This window comes from Vigna angularis, chromosome 1, assembly GCF_016808095.1.
Source record: "Vigna angularis cultivar LongXiaoDou No.4 chromosome 1, ASM1680809v1, whole genome shotgun sequence".
NCBI classification, from domain to species: domain Eukaryota; kingdom Viridiplantae; phylum Streptophyta; class Magnoliopsida; order Fabales; family Fabaceae; genus Vigna; species Vigna angularis.
The window spans coordinates 26730870-26743418 of NC_068970.1; the positions used below are offsets into that span (position 1 = coordinate 26730870).

At 32.9% G+C, this 12549-nt stretch overlaps 1 protein-coding gene across 1 annotated transcript; it reads left to right on the forward strand.

The window, feature by feature from the left end:
• The first annotated feature begins 1380 nt into the window (after positions 1-1380).
• Positions 1381-3648, forward strand: LOC108337975 ((+)-neomenthol dehydrogenase). The gene is made up of 4 exons (XM_017574573.2): positions 1381-1641; positions 2034-2301; positions 2442-2627; positions 3050-3648. The coding sequence occupies exons 1-4, from the start codon at positions 1595-1597 to the stop codon at positions 3458-3460; spliced, it is 912 nt and encodes a 303-aa protein (XP_017430062.1). The 5' UTR covers positions 1381-1594; the 3' UTR covers positions 3461-3648.
• Positions 3649-12549: the final 8901 nt, after the last annotated feature.

The window sequence follows — 12549 nt, forward strand, 5'->3', positions numbered from 1 at the left end:
GTTCGGTCTAAAATGAAGCTCCGGTGCAGGGAACGTTCCTACGGTGCTGAAACGTGAACGGAGAAAAGGGTGGTAAGTTGCAGAAGAGAGAAGGAGAAGGGTTCTAGAGAGAAGGAGGAGAAATGGAGATTCTGAGTTTGGAAGGAGAGAAGGTGCGCGTGAGAGGGAGTGGGAGATTTTTCCAGAAAATTCACTTTTGTTCAAATCCCACTGTCAGACGGACGAGCGTCCCTCTCGTCGACACCTGCACCCCACCACTGACTTCAAAAGTTTCCAATTTGACAAGTGGCGCGCATGCATGGATCGGTGGTGGATTTTTAATGCACTGAACGCGTGACACGGAGCATTAATGGAAGCAGAGAGGTGATTCAGCACAATAATAAATAAGGCGTGACAATTATCACATTGTATTTAACGTTAATAATAATAATAATCAATAATAATAATAATCATTATCTTCCGTTGTTTTTGTCGAGTGCATAAATAATTAAGTGCATGTGAACGTAAGAATATTATTAATTTGGTAAGACATGTCTATTTGAATAATATATACACATGCATAAATATAAATATAATAAATTCTAACGGAAAGAATCTATTTTAGTAAGAAAAGATTTCTCGTTTTCTTATTTTAGTCATGTTAGTTAGTTATCATTTTTTAAGGAAAAGTTAGTTATATAATTATTTATCTTCTACTTTAATTATATTTAATACTGTCATAAAATATTATAAAATCCTGTAAGAAAAGGTATTATTAGCAAACAAAGATTTATCCTACTTAAATAAAATAAGTTTAGAATTTGACTTCTAAATTATTTATAACAAACATAAATACTAGAAAGAGAAAGCTCTGTCAGAACGGTTATGGGACATAAGCATAATTTTGTATTTTGTGTGTAAAATACAGTTGTCATATAAGAAAATCAATGAACTTATTTTAAATAACAATTATTATGATCTCAAAAAATTTAAAAACTATAGTTTTTGCTCTTTAGCATGTAATCAAGAGTTCAGTGTAGGTTATATATAGAAAAATATATCTTTAAAAAAATATTCTTGATATACCTAAATTATTTATATTGATATTATTCTTTTTTATTTTTTATATTTTTTTTCTTAAAAAAATATAAAAATTTATATAATTATTTTATCTTTATACTATGTATGGAATGAATGTAAGAGTGTATCGTAATACCGTTAGAAGAAATCAATCTTTACTTTGGTGGATGAATGACTTGAAAAAAAACATGAATAAATTGTAGTGACCTGATGATACGTGAGGTGGCCATTTTGACAAGGTGAAGTGAGATTATAAAATGCATTTAATGCGTTTTATTATATGAAGTTACGTCTGCAAGACTTGGCAACGCAGATTTAGTAAAAATATTGCAGGTTGCATCGTGCTTCTTATTTTATAGCTCCCACCGCCTCTGTTCCTTGCCAAGTCTAGTTTCGTCCTTTGATTACTCCTTCATTTCCAATAATGAATGCCACTGTGTGAACCTATGTTATATAACTATATATATCCATTCACCTTCCATTCCTCTCATCACTGTCTTCCTTAATTGAAGGTCTCCTTCATATTCTCTCTCACATGGAACCTGAGCATTATTTTCCTTCTCCCTCTCTCCTCTTAACCAGGTAGCCATCAATCTATGCATATGCATGTGTTTGATAATCAAGAATATCTTTAAATTTCAGTTCTAGATCCCCTCTTTTCCTGTCATTAGTTTATTCTACAAATTCAGAAGCTAATCTGCTTGCAAATGGTGATTGGTAACAAAACAAGTTAGCAAAAGGTTTCAAATACTAATTTTTTAAGATTTCTATGTCTATGTATAACAAAGAGTTATTTTTTTACTTAGATCTTTTATTGTGTCCTCATGAATGAGAAACTGAGGGTATGGATGAAATTTAGATAGAACATAGTTTTCGGGAATGATTTACATGTTTAAAGAAAGTTTGAATTGAAGGTGTTATGATTGAGATAAATTTGTGTTGCACATGTTGTGTATGTTGATTATATCTATGAGGTGGTGGACGAGGGAGACGGTGGCGGTGGTGACGGGAGGGAACAAGGGCATAGGGTTTGCATTGGTGAAGCGTTTTGCGGAACTTGGAGTGAGTGTGGTGCTAACAGCTAGAAACAAGCAGAGAGGGGAAGCTGCGGTGGAGACACTGAGAGAAGAAGGGGTTGGTGATTACGTTCATTTTCTACTCCTCGATGTCTCTGATCCCCTTTCTGTTTCCACCTTTGCCTCCTCCTTCAAAGCCAAGTTCGGACCCACCTTGGACATTCTGGTGCCATTCTCGTTCTACTATTTTACTTTTCTCATTCTATCTCTCTCATGTCATCACATGCTCTTTTCCGAGTCAAAGCAAATTAAATCTCACCAATCATTACAAAACTGAACCATTAGTATGAATGTGTGTGTGATCAGGTGAACAATGCGGGGGTGTCGTACAATGAACTAGAGGAAAACTCGGTCGAGCACGCGGAAAGTGTGATGAAGACCAACTTCCACGGTCCCAAGTTGCTCATTCAGGCTCTTCTTCCTCTCTTCCGTCGCTCTTCTTTTTCCATCACTCGTGTTCTCAACGTTAGCTCAAGGCTTGGCTCCCTCAATGTACCTCATTCTTTTCTACCATTTTTTATTTTCCTCCTCTGTTAAAATCTTTCAATAAACTTCCCCATGAACAAAAAAATTCACTTTTCTTAAAGTTCAAATTATTATCTTTCTTTTTATTCGTTAAAACGTGACCATTTCGTGGTAGTATATTAACTATTGCGCTTTTAAAGTAAAAGACAAATGATGAAACAGGAAGAATCTCTCTTTTTTTTTATACTTTTCTTTCTCCTTCCCCTTTTATTCTTTTTATGTATATGGGTCTTTGTTCACACTGGTTTCACACCTTCGGAAGGAGTGTGGGAATCATGGTCTGAGATTCCTTCACTGATGTTTCTTTTAAGGTTTGTAATATGAAAATTAGTATTTGCTAATCGTTTATACATTTTGGTAATACGTTGTTGAACTGTTTGCAAGAGCAGAAGGTGAGAAACGCAGATATAAGAGCAGTGCTAGAGCGCGAGGAGTTGATGGAGGAGGAGATAGAGGGAGTGGTGGACATGTTCCTTAGAGACGTGAGGGAGGGACGGTGGAGGAAGGAAGGGTGGCCGTCGTACTGGACGGAGTACGCCGTGTCGAAGCTGGCTCTGAATGCGTATTCGAGGGTGTTGGCTAAGAGATATTCTTACGAAGGAAGTGGGCTGAGCGTGAACTGTTTTTGCCCTGGTTTCACTCAAACCTCCATGACCAAGGGGAAGGGTACCCACAACGCCGAGGCCGCCGCCGCCTGCGCAGCCACCCTTGCATTACTTCCGCCGCACCTTTTGCCCACCGGAAAGTTCTTTTCCCTTGGAAGAGCCGCCACCTTCCTCAACGCTACTTCTAAACTCTGATACCCCACCCCACGCCTACGTAATTAATAAGTTTAAGCTAGTTCAATACTTTAATTACTACGTACTACCCACTAATTCATTAGTCCACTCAAATGTGTGTTTACATTGTATTACACTCTTTCTTTGTCTGTCTTACAACCGGCTAATTCTAGAATATCAATATTATGGGATTCTGTACCTGCCTTAAATATATATGTTGAGAAAGTTTTGTTATTATATTTTTAATAAATAATATATTTCATATTTCTTAAGGCTGATTTGATAAATTATAATGAGGTATAATTATCATGATATTTGAATATATCTTTAATGTTTAAATAATTCTGAATTTTTTTTGTATATTTCAATAAGTTATCATAAAAAAAATATAAAATAAAAAATGATAATATCAAATGTAAAAAAATTGTGTGTTAAAATATCAATATTTAAAAAAAATTGAATATGTGAGTAGAATACAAATGTTAAAGTAACATGAAAATAATTATAAAAAAATTCGAAACATATTTTGAAAAATGTCAAAGTTAGAAAAGTTATTTGATAAGGAGAATTTGGAGTGAATTAGAAATATTATACAAAATTGGATTACAAAAGGAGAATATATTCAAGAACTTAACTTTGAAGAAACAACATATACGTAATAGTAACAACATATACGTAATAGTTGAGGGAATTATCTAACCTAAAACAATTATCAACTTTAAATGTAACTAGTAAATAAACAGTTTCTTAACTTGCGCTTTGGTTTTAAAAAAAATCCTATCGGTAATAATTTTGTAGTTTTTGCAAAACTATATGTCTCAGTTCAATTGGAATCGATGCTTAAGGGGTATACTGTTTCGATTCTCTGACCAACCGAGACAAAAAACCATGCTTCCCCTTTACAATTCAAACTTCTCACCTAACAACTTTTTCAAAATAGGCTTATTGCCTTGGTTCTATACAGAACCGAGGAGGTATATCCTGCCAAAAGCTGACAACCTCTGTATCTAAACATTCCAAATCCATTTTGTCAGTCTCTACTGATGTCATAGGGCTTTATGCCTTGATGCCTATAGTTAGAAATATTTTCAAATTTTGTCATTTATAATTTTATTTTGAATTTTTTCTGAAAGGTTTATGCATTGGTTGTCTTTAGAACCGAGGTAGTAGGATCTTATTATCTCAATTTTCTACTTAACCAAGGTAATAACCTCTTCGATAGTTAAAATTAAGAAACGTAAAACAATAACCACTCTTCAAGGGAAGTATTAGTCATGATGATAAAGCAAGGTTTCATACCTCATCCAACCCTTTCATTCTCCCATTCCTTCTTACCACCACCATCCTCAACTTGCCCGAGTTAAACTCAACCTCAAACTCACCTGCACACGCAAACCCTCTTCAACATGATGTCGAAGGAGCACAAATTCTCCGATGACAAGCGTCGTAAGGTGCAAGGTTGGCTCTCCAAGCTCCTTTGGGAGCTCGCCTTGCTCGAGTGGGCGATAACTGGTTCACGGTAGTTGGGCGGAACGACTTGAGGGTGTTGATGGAGGTCCGAAAAAGCGTTGTGACCGAGAAGAGAAAATTATTCGGGGAGAAGCTTCGCTGCGAAGATGCAGTGTCGCACTCGGTAGAGATTAGCGACTACGATGATGTAGAAGTGTGTGTGAAAGTTGTGGTTTTGATGCACTGTGAGGATCTCAAGGTCAGGTTGCATTCCATGGGCGATGAGGTTCCTAAAGTTTTGAGCTTGCTTTCATTTTTATGTTCTTTGTTTTGTACATTCTTTTTGTTCTTGTTTCTTGACTGCAATTAGTTTTATGTTCTTACTTTTACTTGCATTATTTGGTAGGTAGCGGCATCAATCGTGTTTGATCTTAGGGTTTGTCATGCCTAGAATATTTGGAATTTATTCCATGAAGTGAGGATGAACAGGAAGACGTGATATCCCAGCTAGAACATCTGCAGATTCATGACTCTGCAGCTGAAGTTCTTCTTAGAGTATCATTGGATCCATCTACTGCAAGCAAAAGATGACAAATATCGTAGGAAATGAAAGCTTTGTTATCCAAATTACTTAAAGAGCATTAAAAAAATAAAGTCTGATGAAAAAAATACCTGAATAAACCTCGTAGGAAAAAAGTTAAAGAAAAATATATTAAATACCCTCTACCGCTTCGGTTGCATTTGAATCGAGGTGAAAGACTATCCCTTTTTGTCTCGGTCAGAACCGAGGCAAAAAGTTTACCCTTTTTTCCTCGTTTGTATATACCTCAATTTGTTAACCACTACGTATAAGCAAAAATAACCGTTGTTGTTTCCCTTTACTACACTAGTGTGTATAAGTTACATTATGTATTATGAAGCACACTAGGAAATTATCAATTTTTTTTTATAAAATTTAAGTTAGGTATTATAGTTAATTTTTACATCTAAGTTACATTGACGTTCTAAGGTTCAACAATTATATGTTATAACTTGAAACAATTAATTGAAAAAACAAACAAAATGAAATGAACAAATTGATACCTATTAAAAAAAACTTTAAACCATGAGGAAGAAATTGAATCAATAAAATCGAATCTCTTATCAATTATAAAATTAGTAAGCCTAGTGTTATTAGTTTCATGATAAATATAAAATCTTAAACTCTATATCCTCACAACTTTTCATGGATTTCTTCCAAATACCTTTACGCAGTGTTCGCTTGAACAGATTTTATTGTTCAGAGGCGAATGCGAGCGATGAAATGAAGCGAACGTGGTGTTCACTTTCGCCAGTTTGCGACGACGGAATTGAGAGGATTTGCGGGATACATGCTTTTTGTATCATTCGCATATATGAGATGATTTGCAGAGAATTGAAAGCAAATCTCATCTTTGCCCTTTGTAAATATCATGATATCAGCTGAGAAAAAGAAAGATGTATTCAGTTATGGGGTGCGTATTCGGTTACGCTATAGAGTGAGAAGAAAGCTGAGTGTTGTATTCGATTATGCTTCGTTGTATTCGGTTCCAGGCGTTGGTGTGTGAAAGCTGGGCACATATGGAGGCCATTTCCGAGTAAGAAACTCGATCTGAGGTGGGTGTTGTTGTGTGTGAACCTGAAACAGTTGGGGAAGAGGTAGATCGGTCTACACCGGTTGGTTCTTCTTCTTCTGCATTGCATAACGAGAGCTTGGGGAGTGAGATGGAGTCTTCATTTGTTTCTCCGGTGAGTCGGATAGTGTCGTTGAAGAGAATTTTGAGTAGAGAGAAAAAGGAAAGTGTTTCGGGGTGGTGGTGGGAGGGTGTAGCTCCACAACCACCGAGTTAGATGTAGAATGGGAAGAGTGCGCCTTGGGGAGTTGTTCATGAGGATAAATCAAAGGTGATGTGGTGGTGTTGGATTCTGAATTGCAGACTGGGAGGAATCCTCATGTCATTTACCACTTATACGAAGAAATTGGGAGTTTAATAATTATTTTTAATTATTTACTTTTTACAATTAAATATAACATTAACAAATTATTAAATAATAATTAAATATAAAATTAAAATAATAATAATAATAATTAATGTTAATTTTTTATTTTTTATAAATATTTTTACAATTAAATATAACATTAAAATTTATCATTTTATATTACTTTAATAATCAGGGGCATTTTCATAATCTTTAATTTCTATCAATTAAACAATTGTTTTTATCTTTCACATCAATCAAATCTTACACTAATTCTCAAAAACTTTACTTCCAAATCCACTTCCAATTACCTCCAAATCTACTCAAACAAATAACAAAAAATTTTCTCTAAAATTCATTCAATCACTCTTCCCAAAATCATCTCCCACAAATCCTCACATGTGAACAAAGCCTTAGGATCTACGAAAGAATTCAAGGAGAAGAAAAAACCTAGCAAACCAAAGATTAAAAATGGTAAAACGGAGCGGTCCACCCTCTTACGGCCTATCAAATATAAGGTGGGGATGGGACGGCTCGTTGTATAAAAACAAACTAGAAATCTTAACTTATATCGCCAAAGGACAGGTTGACGCATTTTTTTTTATTTTTTATTTTTAAAATTTTGTATATATTAATATTAAAAACATATTTAGTCATATAAATATTTTTTAAGCTTGTAATTACTCAATTGCATCTAATCAAATAAATTAAAATAATTATTATATTTATATGTTAAATTACTTTATTATAACTAATAATCAAAACTTAATTTGTAAGTATTAATATTTAAGTTACAATGTTAATGTATATTTTCATCCTTAAAATAATATATTATAAAAAATTTAATTTTTAAAATTATTTTGTTTTAATGGGTTGTGGCCTTTTTGTTATTAAGATCAAATACATGTAGATGTAGAAGAAATCATACGGATAATCTTCTAGCATCACATACATTATCTTTAGTACTTACTTGGTCTATACTTATCATGTCATCACCTACATTACCTTCTACCATTTTAACACTTTAAAAAATGGATTTACAGATGACCAATGATATGTAGAAAAGTAAACCTTAACCCTAAGATCTACTTATTCCGATCCTAAGTCTGTTAAGTAATATCATTAGAGTTAACCACCCTCCATCTAAGGTATTGTTCACTTTGGAGTTTGTGCTTTGTCATGGTTTTGTCCTTAAAAGGCGCCTTGGAGGGTGAAAAGAGGAATGTGTAATTAAATTTCCTTAGACCTCGACTCCTAAGCGATGTGGGACTATTGGACGTGATAGAAACATAAGCCCCTTTGTCAAGGTCTAAGGGGATAATTTTTTATCCTTAATGGAGGGCTTAAGGGATTGGTAGTTCATCTTAAAACCTCATTATCGGCTCCACGATGTGCGTCAATGTTTTGATCCCAAGTCCATCGAGTGACATCGTTAGGGTCAATCATACCTCTTTTGAGGTATTATGCACTTTGGACTTTGTGCTCCGTCACGATTTTGTCTTTAAAAGGTGCTTCGAAGGGTGGAAAGAAGAAGAAGTATTTAAATTGCTTTTGGCCTCAACTCCTCAGCAATGTCGAACTATTAGGGGTGGTAGGAATATAATATCCCCAATCGAGGTCTAAGAGGAATGATTTTTCATCCCCAATTGAGGGCTAAAGGGACCGATGGTTTGTCTTAGAACCTCGTTATCGGTCCCATGATGGGAACCAATGTTTTGATCCCAAGTCTGTTGAGTAACATCGTTAGGATCAATCATGCCTTATCCAAGGTATTGTTCACTTTGGAATTTGTGCTCCATTATAGTTTTGTCCTTAAAAAACTTTTCAAAAGGTGAAAAGAGAATGAGTATTTAAATTGCCTTTAGCCTCGACTCCTAAACAATGTAGGACTATTAGGCATGGTAGGAACATTAACAGGGCATTGACATTGCTATCACTATTTTTTTTATTATCATCACTACCCTTAAGTGAGGATGAAGTCAACTTATTGGTGGTCTCATCTTCCTTAGAACTTGTTGTAATCACTAAAAAGGATTTATTCCAAGAATGGGTTTGAATTGGCCCTTAAAGATTTTTTTTTCAGTTCAAAACTTATGAAAAAAGGTTTTATTACATCTTAATGACCACGAGATTCAAAACTTGCTACATTCCTAAATCAAAAATTTTAACTTATTAAAATATGAAAATAATTAAGAAAAATTCTGACAATGAATTTTATAATATTTCACACAACAATCAGATAATAGATATGATTTATATGATACTAAAGATCAATCACAAAAGTAACAAATACACTTATTTATTAACTAATTATGCAATTATACTAAATTTATTATTAAAGATCCAATTTATAGCATTTCTTGAAACACATAATTAGAACTTTAAATTTGCAAACACTTAAAGACAATACATTAAAATTTTATACTGGTTCATTTCAAAGGAGCTACATCTAGTTAGTCAAGACAACCTTTGCTTGACTTTCCACTAATTTCAAGATATTACAATATCTTTACAACTGAACTCTTGTAATAGAAACTATACACAAAAACACAAGTTTCGTGAATCACATAAGAAACAATCAAAGCACAATAAGAATCACTCTTGCAGACCTACACTCACACAAGAAACAACATCTAAACACATGTGAATACATTAGAAGGATCAAACCTTAAGATTGACTCTTCCTAGTCAATCAAGAACCTTTTTACACATCTTCAACAAGGAGCAGTCACATCTTCAACATCTGCAAGATCAATCACGAACAACAATAACACATTCTTCCTCTAAGAGTATGAATTTTTCTAGTTTTCAAAACAAATTTTGTGCTTTTGATAAGTGTTGCTCATTTCACATAAAAGAAAGGCTATATAGCTTGCAAACTAACTTGTTTAATAAATTGAAAGTAATTCTTAATCAATTGATTTTAGTTATGTAAGTGAAATCAACTAATTGATGTTTATTTAAGTCAATTGAACATGATATTCACAAAACTATATGTGCAAGTCATTTAACCTATTAAACATCATTTTAACATGTTGAATAACTACAACACACACTAAGACTTCTAACCTAAGTCAAACTTACACATTGGTTCCAAACATGATCAATCTTCAAGCATCAAGTCTCTTTTTGCCTAGTAAAGTAAAGACTTATCTAAGAAAATTTCAATTTTTATTCTGATTTTTCTAAAAGAGAAAAAAAACTATTTATTTAAAGACATTTTAAGTATCTAAAAACAAAAAATTAGCAACATTTTTACAAAACTTCTATTTTTATATCCTAACCAAAATGTAACCTAATTCTAAAGATTTGGAAACTAAATGAGACTAAAAAGGAGTTTTAATGCAAGGAAAAAGATTTTTACTAAATAAAAAGATGAAAATATAGAGTTTTATAAACAACTTAAAAGAAGCTAAAAAGGAGTTTTGATGCAAGGGAAAGAAGAGAAAATACAGTGTTAAGAAAGATGAAGTTTCTTCCTTGTTGTAACTTATTCCTATCATTTATGAAGAGCTAAATCTCCAATGTGTTGAATGTGTGTTGAGTGACACTAGTGCAAAAATCGTGTACAACGTCGAAGGTTTTGGCCTTTTAACAGCGAATTCACTAACGACGTCATATCAGGAGACGTTAAATTTACGTCGAATTTAAAAAATTTGACATTAAACTTATTGTCGAATTTTGTCAATATTCGACGTTAAAAAATCTTTTTTTTTTAATTAATTGTGATCCTTTTTTACAACTCTACGAGACCTGAAAAGCAAAAAAAAACAATAAATTTAAATTTTTGATATTTTATAAAGCATGAACTATGAACATGTAGTGCAATATCAACAACAAACAATAATAACCAACAACAAACAAGTTCAATCAAACAACAACAACAAACAAGTTCAACTAAACAACAACAACAAACAAGTTCAACAAAAAAACAACAAACAAGTTCAACAAATAAGTTCTTCAAAACGAAAACGAAAACTAACCTTCAAAAGGTGGGTTCGTCGGAATAAAGTTTTGTCACACTGAGAGAGAAAGCAAAATGCGCCTATGAAGGACAAGAGCATGAAAATAATCGGTTAAAACAAACAAAAATCATACATAAAGTAATTAATTAATATGCATTTGTATCAAATGAAAGAAAAATTACATATGATGCTCGTCAAACTTCGTTCAAGAAAAGTTTGAGAAGAGAAGAAGGTATCGCGCGCTAAGATAAAGTGAATGAATTTTCAATCTCCCACTCAAATTTTTATTGAATTCACTAACCTTTTGATGTCGAATTTAAAATTCATTCGACGCTTTATATTATTTTACGTCGAATTACAATTCTAAATGATATTTAATAATTGCATTTATTTACAAAAATTTCACCGCTCATTTTTAACGTTGGTTATTAGTGATTGGACGTTGAACGTGTAACGTTATACACTGTTTTTGTACTAATGTGAGATTTAACTACTTGAACACTCTTGTATTTGGTATCGTCTTTCATTTATGAATGTTTGATTTTGATTATAAGTTTGTGAATTGATTTATTCTTAACGTTGGATGAACTGATCACTCGTCTTAATTCATTGGCTTGAGATTCAGTGGGAACTAATGTCAAGTTGTGGCCCAATCAGTTTTCCTGTGTGTTTCTAAATGCTAGGAATAGATATAGGGTTGAAGCTGGATATAGAGTCTTAATCTTAATGTAGGTTATTCATTTAAGCAATCACTAAAGAATCATACTGAAGGGTGGTGATTCTAGCTCTAGGTGTTAGGAATGAACCTAAAGTTACATCTAACCAAACTCCCATGACTTGATCATTTGCAATTCCATATTTATTAATAAATCTAAATACAAGAGAGAGAAAAGTGGTGAAGTCAAACTCAAATACAATTTAATTATTTGAAAGTCACTCATATAGTAATCCAAACTATTTTCTAAACGTATTTTATTATAACTTCACAACACAAATTTGTTTTAAACAACATCACCTTCACGGTTAATCTTTTATAAGGATCAAGATAGTTAGAACCTTGCATTTTCTGCCAAATTCATTTAGATACAAAACTTTATATATGTTACATCTACCTAGTATACTTGTTGGTGTGATTGGGTTGTATAAACCTGCGAATAGTGGTCTAGGTCGATGTTAACTAAAAATCAATCACAAAAAGCATCATTTATGGGTCAACTTAGAAAATTGACTTATGTTGACTCATATTGATTAAAACCCTACACTACTAATTAATATATATATATATAACCAATAATTTAATTTTCAACATTTTATATTTTTACTAGTACAAAAACATTGTATAACGTTGGTGTTTTTTGGCCTTTCACGTCGAATTCGAGGTCGATGTCATATCGGGAGACGTTAAATTAACATCAAAGAGAACAATTCGATGTCAAACAAATTAACGTCGAATTTTGTCAACATTCGATGTTAATCAATTGTTTTTTGTTTTTTTTAATTAATTGTGATCTTTTTTACAAGTCTACAAGATCTGAAAAGCAGAAAAGACAACAAATTTCAGTTTTTGGTATTTTATACAACATGAACGAACTATGAACGTCTAGTGTAGTATCAACAACAAACAACAATAACAAACAACAAACAAGTTCAATCAATCAACAACAACAAACAAGTTCAATAAAACAGCAACAACAAACA